At 41.9% G+C, this 20,456-nt stretch overlaps 1 protein-coding gene across 1 annotated transcript in view; it reads right to left on the bottom strand.

The window, feature by feature from the left end:
- adam10a (ADAM metallopeptidase domain 10a) overlaps positions 1 to 19,733 on the bottom strand; it is an 85,095-nt gene extending 65,362 nt beyond the window's left edge. The window contains exons 1-2 of the mRNA XM_031830932.1: positions 19,485 to 19,733; positions 535 to 685 (exon numbers count right to left, since the gene is read on the bottom strand). Of these exons, the coding sequence (XP_031686792.1) occupies positions 535 to 685; positions 19,485 to 19,551 (218 nt within the window). The 5' untranslated portion in view covers positions 19,552 to 19,733. The remainder of the gene's footprint in view (positions 1 to 534; positions 686 to 19,484) is intronic.
- Positions 19,734 to 20,456: the final 723 nt, after the last annotated feature.

Raw genomic sequence — 20,456 nt, 5'->3', positions numbered from 1 at the left:
ACCCATCCCACATACAGACAGGCACAGAGTCAGCCTAGGACAGAATACTAAACATTTGGTAGGAATAGGTGGGTGCCTGTGAGAAGAAGTAGCTTGCTGCAGGCTGATATAACAACACTTTAGGCCTGGTTACCAGTGAACACCCTCTGCCTTCCAGTAGGCTATCCCTGTATCACGCTGGTGCACAATGCCAAGCCAGACTACCACACCACTCTCTCAGAGTCCCAGCCAGTGTGGGAAAGACAATGTTGGCTCACAAGAGTCCAGGGCTCAGAATTGCTCCTGATCCCATGTTAAGATACCCCTGTAATCCAAACCCCCACACAGACTTCATTGGGAGATTTGCCAGATCTGTTCGTATTCTATCCAACTCCTCTACCTGACATTGTCACGTCAGTCAATAATTGGTAAATGAATGGCATGACAACAATAAATCAGATGAGTTGGCTAAAGCACTACAGATTTGGCAAGCAGGCTAACGCTAGATCTCTTATGAACTTTAAAATGTACACTAGACTAAAGAGTGTGACGTACCTTCCATGTGCGTGGAAGTCAAGCTGCAGGACCTTGTCCTCATGGGAGACAGCCCTCTTGGCTCTCTGGTGGTTGCTGTGCAGGGCCTCGGTGTCGTAGGACAGGCCCTCATAGTGGTGGATGTACTTGTTCAGAGGGTTTCCATACTGACCTGCAGGAACAGAGGTGAAAACAGACTTTTAATGGCCAATTAAAAAGTCAAAACAAGTCATTCCTCACCGGCAGGTAGGCATGGGGTGCAGTGACAAAACTTCAGAACAGCACTACTTCAAAACGTAGCTAGTCTATTAAGAATTATTTTAAACCCGAGACCATGACACATAATCCCTCATTATGAAAGCTTTAGCCTTGACTAGATTCACAAGTATCTTATGAATAATACAACAGCAGGCTGTGTGTATTTCTCTCATTCTCACCATTGATTTAGACTTACTGTGTGTGTGTGTGTGTGTGTGTGTGTGTGTGTGTGTGTGTGTGTGTGTGTGTGTGTGTGTGTGTTTTCCATTTCATCCTTCCTTGGATAAAGATGTTACTTCCTCAAGCACTGTTTTTGGGACTAAGAATAGCTTCACTTTTGAAGGACACCTGGGCCCACAAGATACTATAATACTATAGAGGCCCAATGGTATATATTTGCTTCATTCACTTTTCCCATTCCAACATAAGAGATTTAGTGTTGAAATGCTGGGGAGAAAAAGAAAAAAAACCTTCCACAAGTTGAGTAGATGATAAGCAAAAGACTGCAGTGTGCTGCAAAATATATCCCCATTCTCCTTCCCATCATAGGGACCTAGAGTGATTCCCATCATAGGGACCTAGAGTGATTCCCATCATAGGGACCTAGAGTGATTCCCATCATAGGGACCTAGAGTGATTCCCATCATAGGGACCTAGAGTGATTCCCATCAAGAGCAGCTAGCTAGACACCCTTTAGTCTGCCTCCTGCTGACTCGGACCACTTTATTATCTGACAAACACCATTCTCATCATTTCCAGCTCCTAGCAGGGGTTCCAGGCATCTCTACACTGATGTGATCCAATCCCTAGCCCCAGTCTCATCTTCCCTCCCCCTGCTCCCAGAAACACATTACAGCAGAGAAACTCCGCCAACACAGAAAAATTGCCATTTGTCAAACTTCAGAGAGATTTTTTGTTTCCCTTCCAATTCTAGAGGTTTATAAAAATAAATAAAAAATGTAATCACCAGAGCACTTTAAATTTGATGTACTGTGAAAAAAGGTTCAAAAACATTACATAGCCTCATTCATGTTGGCTTTACACGACACCAACTCCATCATAAAGTTTGCTGACTACACCACGGTTGTAGGCTTGATAAACAACAACGATGAGTCAGCCTATAGGGAGGAGGTAAGTGACCTAGCATTGTGGTGTCATGACAACAACCTCTCCCTCCCTCAGCAAAACAAAAGAGCTGATTGTTAACTTCAGGAAGCAGAGGAGGGAACATACCCCAATCCAAATCAACGGGACTGCAGTAGAGAGTCAGGATTTTTATGTTCCTTGCATTCCACATCACTGAGGACTTGTCACGGACCAACACCACCACCACCATTCATGTCAAGAGGGCATAACAGAGTCTCTGCTTCCTAAGGGGCTGAAGAAATTTGGCATGCTGCCCTGGGTCATCTCCAAATACTACCGCTGCACCATTGAGAGCATCCGGACCGTTTGCATCACGGCCTGGTACACAAATTGCTCCGTCCACAAGGCCCTCCAGCAGGTGGTGAAGATGGACGAGTACGTCACTGGGACTATGCTCCAGGACATCTACATAAAAAAACGTGCCTGAGTAAGACAAGCAGCATCACACACCTCAGCCACGAGCTGCTCTCTCCCTTATCACCGGGCAGACAGTATCGGAGCATGAGGTCTGATACCAACAGTCTCAAGGACAGTTTCTATCTACAAGCCATCAGACTGCTCAGCACTTGAACTGGACTGACCACCTGCCCCAATTCTCCGCACCTTAGCACACATACACATTCATGCCACATAAACATCACAACGGCTGCTGCACCCTCAAAGGTGGTTAAGCAGAGATTAGTAACTTGATTTGATTTATTTGGATCCCCATTATCAGACGCCAATGGTGACAGCTAGTCTTACTGGGGTCCGATGCATAACAAAAAATACATTACAGGCAAAAGACTTCACAATATACATAAATTTAAGAACATTAACATGTAGTGTGTGTGCGCATTATCAGTTACATATGTCAGTACAAACACACAAGTAGGTCACGTGGGAGAGGTAGGGATGCACGATATATAATCGGTGAGCATATCGGAAATCGGACGATATTAGCTAAAAATGCCAGCGTCGGCCCCATGTCTAGTTTAACACCGATGTGCAAACCGATGTCAAAGCTGACGTGCATACCTATATAACGTAGCTAGATGACGTGCATACCTATATAACGTAGCTAGATGACGTGCATACCTATATAACGTCGCTAGATGACGTGCATACCTATATAACGTCGCTAGATGACGTGCATACCTATATAACGTAGCTAGATGACGTGCACACCTATATAACGTGCATACCTATATAACGTAGCTAGATGACGTAATGACATGAAAAATACAGCGCTACACAGAACAAAAGCAGAAAAATACTAAGCGCACACTTCCAACTACTAAACACGTTCAAGTGGAGCAGTCATTTGAAAGAGGAAGAACATTTCAGCGAGACAACTCAAAAGGGGAAATCCATTAAACACCAAGATAATGGATTTCATTGCCCTTGACAATCAACCGTTCTCGGTTGTCTTTCACCGATTGGTCAAGCACCTTGAGCCCTGGTACACACTATCAAGTAGACGGTATTCTTCAGGTGTTGCCCTACCGGAGTTACACAGTATTGTTGAAACGCACATCCATGAGCTACTTGCTATGGGCGTCACTGCTATTTGCTTCACGACTGACATTTGGACCAGCGATGTCAGCCTCATGAGCCTGACAGCACATGCTCAAGAATGTTCTCAAATGGCATCAGCGGTAGGACAACCAGCACGTTTGAAACATGAACACACTAGCTAGCTCCATTCGAACAACTGAGTGGATAAATAAGCTCATCAACTGCGTCTGCAGCAGACGTGATACCCCTCTGTCATGGCATTGAAACTCCTGCTCAACAAAACTGCCAACACAGACTGTGGGGTTAAAACTTACAAAAGTACTAGAGGCTGTGAACAAGCAATTCAGTGGCATTCTCTCTGAGCCTCTTTACTGTGTCGCCACCATGCTCGATGCTAGGCATAAGGACTGCAACTTCGATGCAGACAAGAAACGGGGTTTACGTGAAATGTTACATACACAGCTGGACAAGATGGAAACAGACACAGTGACAGTGCGCACCGAGCAAGGGAGGCCACGGACAGACAGAGCTGAAACTTCACTGCTTGACACGTATGATGAAATCCTGGTTGAGAATTTAACTACTGAACAACGAAAACAACACAGCAAGTAAGGGAAAGAAATAGGTTTTGATGATGTTTTACTGGTAATGGGGATATGTAAATGCCAACAAAATCATTTTTATACAGTGCCACAGACACGGCCGGCTACAAAGGACTGTGGGCTCTCCTTCTCCGTGGCCGATGTGAGTAAGACATTTAAAACGTGTTAACCCTCGCAGGGTCCCGGCCCAGATGGCATCCCTAGCCGCATCCTCAGAGCATGCACAGACCAGATATTGAATATGTCCCTATCTCCCTATCCCAGTCTGCTGTCCCCACATGCTTTAAGATTACCACCAGTGTTCCTGTAACCAAGAAGGCAAAGGTAACTGAACTAAATGACTATCGCCCCATAGCACTCACTTCTGTGCTTTGAGAGACTAGTCAAGGATCATATCACCTCCACCTTCCCTGTCACCCTAGACCCACTTCAATTTGCATACCGCCCCAATAGGTCAGATGATGCAATCGCCATCACACTGCCCTATCCCATCTGGACAAGAGGAATACTTATGGAAGAATGCTGTTGATTGTCTACAGCTCAGCATTCAACACCATAATACCCTCCAAACTCATCATTAAAGCTTGAGGCCCTGGGTCCCCATCCTGCCCTGTGCAATTGGGTCCTGGACTTCCTGTCGGGCCGCCCCCAGGTGGTGAAGGTAGGAAAAATCTCCACATCGCTGTTCCTCAACACTGGGTCCCCACAAGGGTGCGTGCTCAGTCCCCTCCTGTACTCCCTGTTCACCCATGACTGAGTGGCCATGCACGTCTCCAACTTAATCATTAAGTTAGCAGACGACACAACAGTAGAAGGCTTGATTACCAACAACAACAAGACAGCCTATAGGGAGGTGGTGAGGGCACTCGGTGTGTGGTGTCAGGAAAACAACCCATCACTCAACATCAACAAAACAAAAGGAAATGATCGTGGACTTCAGGAAACAGCACAGTGAGCACCCCCTATCCACATCGAAGGGACAGCAGTGAAGAAGCGGGAACATTTTAAGTTCCTGGGCGTACACATCACGGACAAACTGAAATGGTCCACCCACACAGACAGTATGGTGAAGGCGGCGCAACAACGCCTCTTCAACCTCAGGAGGCTGAAGAACTTTGGCTTGTCACTCAAAACCCACAAACTTTTACAGATGAACAATTGAGAGCATCCTGTCGGGCTGTATCACCACCTGGTGCGGCAACTGCACTGCCCACAACAGCAGGGCTCTTCAGAGGATGGTGAGGTCTACACAACACATCACCAGGGGCAAACTACCTGCCCTCCAGGACACTCTACAGCACCCGATGTCACAGGAAGGCCAAAGATTGTCAAGGACAACAACCACCCGAGCCACTGCCTGTTCACCCCACTACCATCCAGAAAACAAGGTCAGTGCAGGTGCATCAAAGCTGGGACGGAGAAACTGTTAAGTCTCCATCTCAAGGCCATCAGACTGTTAAACAGCCATCACTAACACAGATGCTGCTGCCTACATACAGACTTGAAATCATTGGCCACTTTAATAAATGGATCACTAGTCACTTTAATGTTTACATATCTTGCATTACTAATTTCATATGTATATACTGTATTTTATACCATCTATTGCATCTTGCCTATGCTGCTAGGTCATTGCTCATCCATATGTTTATATGTATATATTCTTATTCCATTCCTTCACTTAGATGTGTGTATTAGGCAATTGTTAGATTACTTGTTAGATATTACTGCACTGTCAGAACTGGATGCACAAACATTTCGCTACACTCACAACATTTGCTCACCATGTGTACGTGACCAATCCATTTGATTTGACATTCTTATAAATTTATTTCCACCAATCATCAGTCATTTGTGTCATTGCAGTACATGTTGAGTGGTATTCTCTATAAGCATGCTGAAAGTCTGTCACGACTAAGACATGAAAAAGGCTTACATACTATTCAATAAAGCTGAGGAGTAGCACCATTATGTCACCAACTGCTATCAAAACCTGGTCATTAGTACACCACGCTCCAGAGTACGGCTGACCCAATTTAGTCGACCGCTGGAATAAAGGCTTAAAAATATATATATACAAAATTGACTATGCTTATCATTTAATTAGTGTTTACATTGTTCCAAACAGTCAGAAAGCTATCTAACAGCACCTGTTTGGCACACATAATATGCATGCAGGGCTTGCTCCTTACCTTCTGTTTCTTTATTTGCAGTATTTTCCACAACTAATCAAATGTTTTCCACTCATCCAACTTCCCCTTTATGTCCTGAGCAACCAGTAAACATGGCACCATTTCAGGTTTTAGACACATTTTCTTTTTTTAAAGTCAGGGACAGCCCTACTCCAGAGTAAACCCAGTGTCAACCATACCACTAGAACAAAAAGCTATCTTCCACTCTGAGGTAAGGGAGTTTACTTTCTAGATTGCCTTGCCTTATGAGCAACCTTGACAAAGACTTTGTGCACACCAACAGTTGTACTACCTAAGTATGTGTATGTTTAGCCTATAGGCATATAGCCTAGATCAGAAGCTAGAGATTTCCCGTTCCTTTGAATTCTCCTTAGTGATTGTGGTTGAAATGAATGAGAAAAACTCCTTCACAGTTTGAGCAAAGCAAACCTGCACAGAGAAAAGAAAGGAGAAATCACTAAAAACTTTGTAGTCATCAGCGACGTTAGAAGGAGTTTTCTCCCGGAGGCAGCAGTGGCACAGCCTCCACCTGCTCGTCTGTGATAAAACTCTCCACTTATCTAGTTCTGGCTAGGGGATAAATGCTGCTCGTTAAGCGAGGGACACTGACATGCATTGCGATTCCACACGAGGCTACCCCTCTCTCCTGGGGGTCTGTCACTGTGCTGTTACTTTTTCAGGAAAGTGAGGGGACATTAATGTAGAAACAGGAGTCTTTTAAAGAGCTTTTAGATGCAACGGTCACACTTTTAGCAATCAGCACGGGATGGAAGCAGCCATCACTTATTCATTCAGTTCTTTTTCAGGTTAAAATGAAAGCTAGTCCCATAGGAACAGCACACTGGCTCCTGCTCATATGTAGCTCAGCAGTTGGCTGACTGGGCAAACGTTCAAACTGCTCCTCTCACTAGTCAGTCCGGACAGTAGGGCTAGACTGTGTGTCCAGTCTGGTGTCTCCAGAGCTTCCCATTGGTGGGAACATGATCCAACTTCACACTGAGGGGCTCCTTAGGTGGAAAACACAGCCTCTTCCCTGACAGCTGTGTACTAGAGTTGAGAACGTTTAAACATTTGAATTTGAAAGGGCTCAAGAAATACTGAGGGAGAAAAAAAAGAATATTCACATCTGCTAGACTAGAACACAAAAACACTTTAAGCACAACAGTGTGGCAAAGGAACAATGCTTTTCTATAAAGGGAGAGTGTTGACAGCAGACCATTTCATCTGGGAAGAATAATCCTTTTTCCACATTCGATTTTCCTCCTACCTCCAGAATGCGTCTGTAGACTAGAAGAGGATCTGAGGAGATTAGATGAATATACAGCTGAAGGCAAAACAGCAAAAAGATTATTATTAAAAAGGAGGGATGTTGCCACTTGTGAAAAAGAAATGCCTTTTGTGAAAGAGAAATGCCTAACATTAAAACAAGAGAATGTCAAGACAGTGCCTAAAAAAGTTTAATGAGCACATCTACCCAGTCTCCAAGCTCTCCGCTGATGAAGCCCTCAGTTTGCAGGAAGTCAAGAGTACAGCTAAGTGTGACAGTGGAGAGAACTGTCGAGGCAAAGCATAATCATGAGAGGAGAGCTCAGCTGCATGAAGACCGGCTCAGATTTAGACATAGGCCATCAATTTCATTAAAGCGCTGTGACACAGATGCTAAGAGCACTCTCTGACAGTGTGCCTCCACACAACTCTGGGTAATGAAGACGGAGCACGGCCAGGGAGGGACTGGCTCTTACAGCGACTCAATTCTCTACCACGCTAAACAGGCTTACACACAAGCTGGAGCGCGAGACACCGCCGCACAGAACAGCTCATCCGCCAAGCGTTATCATTAGTCCATTCCTAGTCAACAAAGGCTTTAAAGAACGGTCAGATGCGAACAGTCGAACACACCTGAGGATAAGAGCCAAATGAGTTGCTGTTTTAGCAGTCCACCTGCTAGCTGGTTGTGGACTGGTTAGCTGGCAACGTCATGCAAATAATGGGCACGCTTCAATGGGGCAGAAGGCCATGTTTTTCTGGACGGCCAGATAGCTAGCAAAAATGACAAGAAGCTGCCGAGTGGGAATCATAGGTTGCTCTTTCAAGCTAGTTTTATCTTGATACCATGTCTTGTTTTGAGGTGTTTTTTTACTGATGTCACGTCTATGCTAATATAGCTCAAATTTGCTAGCTAACCAACAACTGTAACAATGTATTTGAGAAACAATCTCATTGTGCAAAGGTATTTATGTTTTAATTCATGTAAAAATGGTATTAGCTTACTGTACGTGTTAAAATAAATTTAGTCTGTGTCTTTTAACGGACACAGACAATTTATTTTAACACCTACAGTAAACTAATACCATTTTTGTACCAGCCTCACTGTATATCCCCAGTGCTTTCCTTGCTTCCTGTTTTTCCTTGGACACTAAATATAGTTTATATGCTGTTAACAATCTAAGCCAACCCTGTCGGTCTTTCCCCACAGTTGCCCAAGCGTCGGTTGTGTTGCTAAACAACCAACCCGTCTATAACGTCATGAGCAGGGAGACTACTTAATCGCCATACAAAAAAACAAGTTCAAAAGATATTGAGATTCTCACAGCTGTTGATGCGTTAGCCTACTACCTGAGACGCTAGTTTAAAAACACCATTACAAATGTATGGTCATCAGCGAATGCTGTGTTTGATATGAAGGGGACACTCCGTGCTTACCTAAAGAGAGGAGCTCATACAGTGCTGCTGGGGTAATGGTCTCACAGTAAAACACAGCAATTGTATTGTCCTGGTGGCCCTAGTGTGTAGGAGTAAAAACTCTTCAACAAGCAGGGGCCACACCCGGCCTGCCATGACATGTTCATGAATGAGTCGGGGAGAAAATATTCAGAGATTTACACTAGCTTTTCTTAGCCCTCCCCCAACAAATAGACTAATGACAGTAGCAGTCTAGTGTGGCACACTGATGGACAGAAACACAGGAGCTGGTGGGCTTTTTAATGTGAGAATAAGGGAAGAAGATTAATCAATCAGGAAACAGAGGGGCCTTGTATGAAAACAAAATAGAGCACGCTCAGATTGGCTCCATCAACCCCCATACATGGGCATGACATTGCCTATGCATTGTCCCATACAGCCTATTAACATGCAAACACCAGTGGAATAAAGCAGAATAGACAAGAGAGAAATGCAATTATTTGACTAAAGAGACAGCTCATTGTATATGGCTCAATTTGGCAAGGGCTGGTGTTTGAGAAGTGATACACAAAATATTGACAACACTATTATGCAAAACAGCCTTTAGTTGAATTGAAATGTTTGGTTAAAAGAACAAGGTTTGTTCTCGTTTGAATATTTGTTCTGAATAATTGCTAGGGCCGGCATGATACCAGTATGGTGATACTTGTTAGTACCATGGCAAGTAAACAAAAACATGAGGATTGAACTTTAGGATAACAGCCCTAAATGTTGGAAACAAACATCATTAGGTTATCATCCAGAGTCACATTTATTTAATTTCCAAACTGTAGCACACAACTTAAACACAGCAGATTGTTAAAAGACCAAAGAGGTTTGTCTGCTTCGTGTGTTTTCATTTTTTGTCATGGGAAAAATATTGGTATCACAGCCCTAGTAATTGCAACACTGAAAGTTTCTAAGAACCGAAGTTGCAACAAAGTAGATTTAGTCACAGTTCAACAAAACCCAGATATCTTAAACTTCATGACAATGGGATGTATTTTTCCCTCTATTGGTACAATGTAGTTTCAGGGGATATGCCTTTCAGTGATACTCATCATCTGTTGTTAAACCTCTGTCCTAAAAGGGAAATATTTAGAATGTTATGTACAAACCCACTAACCCAGCCTACAGCAGCCAAAGCTGCACACGAGAAGCTGAATCAACGGGGTAAAGGTCAACTCGAAGGCTGTTGGTTGGAGATGGAGTATGGCAGGCACACCACGGTCCCTTCAGTTGTCAGACCACATACGACTCCAGTGGATCCATGGATTTTTTCATTGAGAAAACCCATTGGAGGAATGTACGACTGTTGTTTCCATGGCACAGCCTTGCCTCGTATTTTCCTTTCCCTATCACACCACATCTGTGTGCAGGGTCACTGCAGGCATGTGAGGACTGTGACCCCAGTGCTCTATATGGCAGCATAAGGAAGTGTTTTCATTACATTAAAACATATTTTTATTTTTTTAAGTGATAACTAGCAAGTCAATCATTAACATCATTTCCTCCCTTATCTAGCCACAAAAAGTTAATGTAAAACACTCTGGAATATTCAAATCTAGATGTTTTTTTTTATTTACATTTTTTATTTTTACCTTTATTTAACAAGGCAAGTCAGTTAAGAACAAATTTTTATTTACAAAGACGGCCTATGAACAGTGGATTAACTGCCTTGTTCAGGGGCAGAACGACAGATTTTTACCTTGTCAGCTCGGGGATTTGATCTAGCAACCTTTCAGCAACCTTTCGGTTACTGGCCCAACGCACTAACCACTAGCTTACCTGCTGCCCCAAACAATATAGGCCTATGCCTAGCGGATACAAGAATGTTGTTTGCCTAGTCAATCCATTTGAAGTGTTGCAAGTAGTCACTGACTTTGAATTAGTTGGCAGGGTAAAGGACTAACACTAATTTGCAAGAGAAAATGTTGGCTACTCCTTATTTGTATCCTGCTGGAATGCACCTGCTAGTCCAAATTGCCAGAGCTGTCAATGACAAGTAGTGCCTGTGGGCTTCATACTGTAGGCTTAGTCAATAGTATTTCAGTGAAGTCTTCATCCTCACTCACGGAGGTGCCAAGTTTGACAGGCCAGATAGAACCCATTGACAGGAACAGAGGAAGTGGAAACAGCTTGGGTCACGATGAGTCACCCTCCACGTACATTAGCATGCTGGGTAAAGGCAGGTTGTTTGACAGGCCAGAGAGCTCAGGGCTCCACCACTTGTTCTCCTGGCTGCTATTGCACCATACCACAACACTGAGTGATGGGTAAACCACTAGTCTACATCCCTGACAAGACATCCAGCCATTGACTACAGAGGAATGCAAATAACATGGCATTCGTGGGTACTGTTGTGGTGTGGACCAATGCCATGTCCACTGTCCAGTGGTCCCTGTGGCTAGCTGCAGCCTTTAACCGCTGAGAAGCTACTAATCCGATGGGTAGTGGTGACAGCAGATGTTTTTGGACAAACACGCTTTTGGGTCTGGGAGCCGCAGTCCTGTATGGGCAATTGTCAAGGCAGCGGTCTGAAATACAAAAGCATAATGTAGCTAGTAGGGCTGGGAATTGCCAGGGACCACACAATATGATATTAGCGCGATACTTTGGTGCCGATACTATATGGATTGCGATTCTATACTGTGATTTTATTGTGATTTCATGTTCCAAACATATTGCTCACGTTATGTCTGCTTCAGATAGACCGAACACGAGAAAATGAGTTTTGATCAGTCGGGGAAATAAAAAAGTGCTGAAAACATGTTGGCTCACCATTTTGTATTTTAAAGATGGGATGGAAAATACCTGAGTTTTGGCGCAGGGACAGCCAGCTGTCTCTAGCTAACGCTGCCCGCAGGAGAAAAACAAAGCACAATTGTAACTATGTATTTTTCCCTCATCATGAGTAGCTAGGTACAATGTTCCTCCTCATTCCATGCATGCTTAGAAGAAGTTCCTCTGAACTACTGTACAGGGTGTGGGGTCCATTGCTCATGTAATGCTAACATAATTATGAAGCAGATATTATGTATGGCTCACGCAGCACAATGTCTGCACATAGAACTAGGTTAGCCTACTGTGGAAAGTCACGGCCAAAGGAGATTGTGATGCGAAGGCATGTTTCTATGTGCTGAGGGCTTAGCACAAAATTATAACTAAACTAGGCCCACACACACAAAAACATTGCGGTTTTGAGTAGATTTCTTCATTCTAGTCTTACTGCTCAACATCCACTTGAATATGATGCAGAGAGCAAAGAAACAAGAGGCAGGGCAAGTTAGTAGTCTGTGTTAACAAGCAAAGAGCCTACTGATAATGAAGTCAGAACTGAATGTGATGCTTGCTTACAGCTCCCATCTGAAAGAGATATCGCTGTGAAAAGGAATAGTGATTTGACACTGGAACACAGGAACCATTTTCAGGTCAATGTTAGTTTACTATTGTCTTTCAGGAAACTGATTGGCAAGTCAAAACACTAGCGGTAGAACCATGCACTCTGAATAAAGCCAGAAAAACAAACTGACAGGGAATGTGAGAACACAGTCATTATAGAAATACAAATGTCAGGCACCATGTCACAAGTATCAGAATGAACAAACTAGCCAACCATTTCACAGTTTCCCCACAAAAGAAAACAACAGAGGAAATGGTGCTTCAACAAACCAATGTGGTGAGTCTGATAAGCAATGACTGGTAAGTAGGTAGGTCCCTGTCAGTAAAACATCACTGGTAATCCTTATTGATTGTTCAGGCTTGGCTACATGTTTCAGCTTCCTGAATCGTTGCTTGATGCTGTCTTCAGAGGGCATAGGCCTAATTTGACTAGTACAATAGTCAAGTACACCTTCAAAACATTCAACCTCCAGCTGCATACCCCCTCTAGCACCAGGGTCAGCGCACTCTCAAATGTTTTTTTGCCATCATTGTAAGCTTGCCACACGCTCTATATGATATGTTTAATAAATGTACGAATGGAGTGTGAGCTGAACAACTTGTGTCGTCGACAGGTGCAGTACTGTACTACCAATAGAGCTGGTATGTGTCTATAGACGCCTTACTAAATGGACTGTATGAAAATATGAAGACATTTTAACAAAATAAACACAAATACCTCAACACAAAAACCATTCAGTATCAATATTGCTGAGGTCGACATGTCAACCAGGAAACCTATGACATCACAATAGCAGTGACATTACATCAAAAGGTCTTATTTTTCTTCTCTTTACTCCCTCCCTGTGTTTTTCAACCTTTCACAAACAAGCATCCATTTCCTGTCATGACCAATGTTTTAATATTACAGTGAATGTTTGTGGTGCACACACACACACACACACGACTCTGTCTGCTCACCCTGGGATGGAACAGAACGGAAACAGCTCCGCCCATCATGTCACTGAGTTTACACTATTGCAGAACCACACACTATGACCAGCTGAGAGCGGGAGTGTCTTTATTGAATGTTCTAACCCTACATGCACTACAGTAGGAGTATGATAACATACAGCTGTGGGTTAATCGTGCCTTATTCAGAGGTTTAAATTATTTGAGCAAAAAAAATCTAGTGTGTGAATCACATTTCCTCTAAGGTGAAGAAGTGTCATATTGCCTTGGGTATCAATACTATACCACCACTAGACAAACTTCCCTGCATTTCGTACATAGGGCCTATTTGTTTATAGCCTGGATATTAGGCAACACCTAGAACATGGAAATGATGCCATTGAGTGGTGCAAATCCAATTAAGCAATCTCTGACCTTGGTTGACAATACACCAGACAAGAACACTAGCATTTTCACAACTTGGAAAATGCATTGAAAATAAGAATGTTGACAACAAAGAGGGCAAGACGGGGGAGTGCTGGGGGGGGGGGGGGAGGATAGCTGCCAGCAGAGTGCACTTTATCTGATTGGATGAGTCAAGGAGAATCCTTTGTGGACACATTCTGTATGAAGTGTGATACCAATGGAGGAAAAAAAAATATCTAAAGTTAGGGGCATATTTTGCCCCTGTTGACTTGTTTTGAAAAGATTGCAGCAGCTTTTTCCATCAAGAGCTCTCAGGGGCAAATTTGGAAAATCTAGGGGCAAAAATGCAAAGCCCCTCTGCATTTCTGACACTGACATTGCACATCTTGAATATGGTCAATAATATTTGGCTTTCTGAATGTGAATATACTAGAATGCTGCTCTGTATGCTTCAAACTAACAAAACACAATATCAAGTGTTTTTATAACAATGTCAATCGTGGAGACTCATTGAAATTCTTTGGATATGTGAGGGGAAATAGAATTCAGGATTACATATTTTCCCACAACCCCACATTCTGAAAGGCTTTGCTATGCCTCCCTGACAAGCCACTGTGTACTACCAAAGCACAGGACTCCTGATGGCTCTAAAACACTCTTTTATTCTCCACATACAAACAAGGCCTTTCGTCAGAGTCTCTCTCTCAGAGTCTCGCTGACATCTTTTAATCTTCTCTTGGCAAATGCTCTCCAATACATTCAAATGTACGGGGAAGTCACACACCCCATGTAATGTCTGTGTGAAACAGCAGAATGGGAGATAATGAAGCCGGTGTGTGGAGTCCCACAGCGCAAGTGAAAAGACAGCATCTCAACAGGTGAAGAGAATATGATCCATTGGAACATAGGGATGTTACTAGTTTAATTAACATGGTTGCCTACTCTACTTCCTCTTTAGAAATTATGGCTTTTGGATCAGTACCAGCTAAAAATGTTTAGCTGGTACTGAACAGATTAGCCAGATCTCCTGCTTTCCCTCTATGAATAATTAATGTTCAACTCTGGAAACATATTTGAGTCAAAAGGGAAGAATCTGTTACCACAAACCCTAACAAATCATTAATATCCACCCATGAATCAAATCTATGGTTAAGACAAAATCTTACATTCATTATTAATCTGCATGTGGCATCTAGCATTGAATTATAGATTAGAACCCAAATCCTGATAATATAATTAGCCTTCCCAGTAAAATGTATAAGATTATACACAGTGTACAAAACATTAGAACGACCAGGTGAATCTAGCTGAAAGCTATGATCCCTTATTGATGTCACTTGTTAAATCCACTTCAAATCGGTGATGATGAAGGGGAGGACACTGGGTGAAGAAGGATTTTTAAGCCTTGAGACAAGGATTGTGTATGTATGCCATTCAGAGGGATTTAAGTGCATTTGAACGGGGTATGGTAGTAGGTGCAGGCGCACTGGTTCGAGTGTGTTAAGGGTTGTCACGCGTGTATCAAGAATGGTCCACCCCCAAAGGCCACCCAGCCACTGTGGAAAGCATCCCTGTGGAAAGCTTGCCACCTTATAAAGTCCATGCAACACAATATTAGGAGGGTGTTCCTAATGTTTTGTACACTCAGTGTACAACGATCTGAGGTTCTGAGCATATAGCCTAAACCTAGAGGACATGAATTGCAATAGTGGTGACCAATTTAATCCCAAACTCTCCCTTTGAATACAAATCTGTGCTTTTAAAATTGCATTTGGATTGGACATTGGCGGACTTATCTTCTTAGTTTATGAAAGAACATTGTCATGGTCCTCTAAGAGAACTCTGTTTCCTCAGTAAACCTTTGAGTTCCAGTCTGGCTGGCTCATATCCCTTTTTCCACAGACAGCAAACATCGTGGTGAGCCATCACGGAGTCTAGGTGGCATCCTCTCTGCTCACACGCTCTCAGTTGGCAGCAAACGCTCTCAAGGACACACCAGGGAACATGTGCCTCACACAGATCTCTGCTGCTGCTCTGTTTAGTTCTGCAATTAGTCTGACAGCAAAATGACTATCTGACCCAACTCAACATCTGGCCCATGTCGGATGAACCAATTCGATGCTGAAGGCATTGTTTAAAGCATTTATTTATTTATTCTTTACGCCCTTCAAGTGAACCGTGACCAGACATGGTAGGTAAAACCAATATGGCTAACATTGAGTTGCTTCACGAATCAATCCACATCAGAAGAGTTATCACCCTAAGGTCAGCTGAAGACAGGGAGGAAGGATGTACTTTAAAGTATTAGAATTTGAGCATATGTCCCAGTCCCTTGAATGTATTGGAGTCATTACTGCACTAAAAGTCAAATAGGCAAATGAAAGGCTCAAACTTGGCCATCATGAATAATATAAGTCAACAAACACCCATGATTAATGCAAATGAGTGGGAATATTAGCTCACCGAGGAGAGCCATGAAACATGGTTCATTCTACTTTATCAGCTAATGAGAGTTCTCAAGTGGAATCAACAAACAAAATAATTAATTAGGATGATAAATTATGCACTAGTAATTTCAATATGGGGATTTTACAACACAATAACAATTTGAGGCTCAAATTAAATCCAAGTCCTGATCATTCAAATCAGACCGAGCAGTCTCTGAAACACTTAATCTGCAGTGGAATGTTTCGGTTTCCATCGTTGAACAAACAAACAGGACACCAGTTAGGAATTGCAGAGGAGCTCAATGCTCAGGGGAACACAAGGCCCACAGCAGCTTCAGGCATATCAATTACTCACTTTGTTCACATACACGAAAAAACAGACTGTCAGAGCAGGTAAGAAAAAAACAGACCCTGCATATGTATTTTAGCCCATGGCAAACAGGAGAGGGAAATGAAAAATGCATTCGATGTCAGACAGATGAGGCGTATAGTCAACTCAGCAGTAGTCAGACCCAGATGGAGTGGGACCTTAACAATGTGAAGAATAATGAAGTCAAATTTTGATGGCATGTTTATGAAATAGCCTACATGGGTCAGTGAAAGTCTATTCTAATGCATCACAGGGGACATCCTGTCCATGTGTCATGTTTTCAGGTCGTCTAAATGCTGAATGAATTCAAAATTTGCTTAGAATTTTTAAAATACATATCACTAACTAATTATAGTCTACCATAGAAATAAAGTAATATTTGCATCAGAGCCATAGAGCTCTAGCTAGGTTGTGTACATATAAAATACAGAAAGAAAAGTCAGTGAGTTGGGCACATCATGAGAATGACAAATGTAATTTACCAAGTCACAATGTATGATTAGCTTTTTCCTTTCTGTCGAAATAGCTTGCAAATTCTGTACATTAGCATGTAATCACTTTGCCAGCAAAAATCTACACAAATCAACTTGCTACTAGACCAGGGGTTCCCAAACGTTTACTGCACAAGACCCTAAATTGACACTAGAATATACAGAGTAGAGGTCGACCGATTAATCGTAATGGCTGATTAATTAGGGCCAGTTTCAAATTTTCATAACAATCAGTAATCTGCATTTTTGGACACCGATCATGGCCGATTACATTGCACTCCACGAGGAGACTGCGTGGCAGGCTGACTACCTGTTATGCGAGTGCAGCAAGGAGCCACAGTAAGGTGCTTAAAATGTAAATGTATCTTATAAAAAACAATCAAACATAATCACTAGTTAACTACACATGGTTGATGATATTACTAGTTTATCTAGCTTGTCCTGCTTTGCATATAAATCGAAGCAGTGTCTGTTAATTTATCATTGAATCACAGCCTACTTTGCCAAATGGGTGATTTAACAAGCCCATTCGCGGAAAAAAAGCAATGTGTACTTAACCATAAACATCAACACCTTTCTTAAAATCAATACATAAGTATATATTTTTAAACCTGCATATTTAGTTAATATTGCCTGCTAACATGAATTTCTTCTAACTAGGGAAATTGTGTCACTTCTCTTGCTTTCTGTGCAACAGTCAGTGTATATGCAGCAGTTTGGGCCACCTGGCTCGTTGCAAACTGTGTGAAGACTATTTCTTCCTAACAAAGACAGCCAACTTCGCCAAACGGGGGATGATTTAACAAAAGCGCATTTGCGAAAAAAGCACAATCGTTGCACGAATGTACGTAACCATAAAAATGAATGCCTTTTCTTAAAATCAATACACAGAAGTATATATTTTTAAACCTGCATATTTAGTTAAAAGAAATTCATGTTAGCAGGCAATATTAACTAGGGAAATTGTGTCACTTCTTGCGTTCATTGCACGCAGAGTCAGGGTATATGCAACAGTTTGGGCCACCTGGTTCGTTGCGAACTAATTTGCCAGAATTTTACGTAATTATGACATAACATTGAAGGTTGTGCAATATAACAGCAATATTTAGACTTATGGATGCCACCCATTAGATAAAACACAGAACAGTTCTGTATTTCACTGAAAGAAAAAAAACTTTTGTTTTCAAAATGATCGTTTCTGGATTTGACCATATTAATGACGTAAGGCTCGTATTTCTGTGTGTTATTATGTTATAACTAAGTCTATGATTTGATAGAGCAGTCTGACTGAGCGATGGTAAGCAGCGGCAGGCTCGTAAGCATTCATTCAAACAGCACTTTACTGCGTGTGCCAGCAGCTCTTCGCAATGCTTCAAGCATTGCGCTGTTTATGACTTCAAGCCTATCAGCTCCCGAGATTAGGCTGGCAATACTAAAGTACCTATTAGAACATCCAGTAGTCAAAGGTATATGAAATACAAATGGTATAGAGAGAAATAGTCCTATAATAACTACAACGTAAAACATCTTACCTGGGAATATTGACACATGTTAAAAGGAACCACCAGCTTTCATATGTTCTCATGTTCTGAGCAAGGAACTTGAACATTAGCTTTCTTACATGGCACATATTGCACTTTTACTTTCTTCTCAAACACTTTGTTTTTGCATTATTTAAACCAAATTGAACATGTTTCATTATTTATTTGAGACTAAATAGAGATTGATGCATTATATTAAGTTAAAATAAAAGTGTTCATCGTTCAATCAGTATTGTTGTAATTATCATTGTTACAAATATATATAAAAATCAACATCTGCTTTTTTTGGTCCTCCAATAACCGGCATCGGCATTGAGAAATCATAATCGGTCGATCTCTAATACAGAGGACCCCATTTGGAAAAAGTATATCCCTAACATTAGTTAATGCTGTATGTTCATATTTACTCAACTGTAGGTCCTGCCGGATGTCCAAAACTATGAAAGCATATTCTAATAGTGTAATAGGTCTTAGTCGACACTAACAAGTTCTCTTCCATACCCAGTTGAAGATCAAATAAAAAGTTCATTTGTTTGTTAACAACACATATTCTCAGGGGACCCCATTTCAAGTTTGGGAACCACTGTACTTGATTCTCTGAACTAACAGTGCGTGACTGAAACTGCAATAATGGGGACTAGTATGTTGATACTATATAACTTTTAGTAAACATTAGTCTAGATAGTTGAGAATGTCGTAAGAAAAATATCCACCACAGTTATATTCTTATTTCACTTCGGTGGACCTTTCGTAGGCTCGAGCAGGCTCTCTCGGTGTAGTCCTAGCGGAACCATAAATGTAAAAAAAACAGGAGCTGCACCCCTCCCAGCTAGGTAACGTTAACGCTGCTAGCCTAGCTCGCTTGCTACCATTTTCTCAATCCGATTAGCGAACTAGCTAGCGATGAACCACTTTCCTTGCTGTATGAATCAGAATGCCAAAACTTACCTTTAATATTCCATAAGCAATTAAACAACAGCAAGAGTTGTATCAAGACCATATCGATTAAATTCATTGTTAGTACATTGACACCGCGAATGCTTTACTGTTTCGATTTGCACTTCTTAAAGGCGCAGTCTGCGCTCTGTTTATGGCAGTACCTTCACAACCGCCTTTCACCGCTTGTCTACAACCGCTTACGTCAGGCGCAGGCAAGTACTAGTCCCTCCTACCTAACTAGCGCAACAAATCCGGTTTGCTTTTATTTGATAGGGCCGCTTATATTTGTTGAAAACAACAATTAAAGTGCAATTAAATTCAACAGCGACAAACAAAGCCATTTTCAATATCAAGTTAGCCTATAAGTGAATATGTTTTATTTATTAGGATCCCATTAGATGACGCCAATGGCGGCAGCTAGTCTTACTGGGGTCCGACATATAACGAAAAAGACATTACAGACAAAATACTTTACAATTTACATACATTTGAAAACATTAACATGTTGTGTGTGTGCATCTATCAGTTACACATACATGTCAGTACATACAAACATACATTATATTGTATTGTACAAAGCCATGAGTGCATGGAACTCCCTTCCAGGCGTTGTGCCGTAAGGTGTTGCTTAATTTGTTTTTTGAAACCAGGTTTGTTGTTCACTTGCGATGTATAAGATGGAAGGGAGTTCCATGCACTCATGGCTTTGTACAATACAATATAATGTATTGGCAATAATACATATGTCTTGGACAGAGTTTTAGAAATATCCCTGTACCCTGATTTAATATAATATGATTTCAGTACTGAATACAGTACATCACTACAGTAGATACCACTGTGAAATGTCAATGAATATATGAATTGGGGGGAAACATTTTTTTTTAATTCAAGGAACAATCGATATAGAGGTGTGTGGCCCCACAAGCAGTTGCACTGCTCAGGGACAGCTATTTGTTTTGAATTTATAGTGAATTTGTT

This window comes from Oncorhynchus kisutch, linkage group LG8 (assembly GCF_002021735.2).
Source record: "Oncorhynchus kisutch isolate 150728-3 linkage group LG8, Okis_V2, whole genome shotgun sequence".
NCBI lineage: Eukaryota > Metazoa > Chordata > Actinopteri > Salmoniformes > Salmonidae > Oncorhynchus > Oncorhynchus kisutch.
The sequence above is the reverse complement of the archived record's forward strand: the minus strand, read 5'-3'. Positions and strand labels throughout refer to the sequence as shown.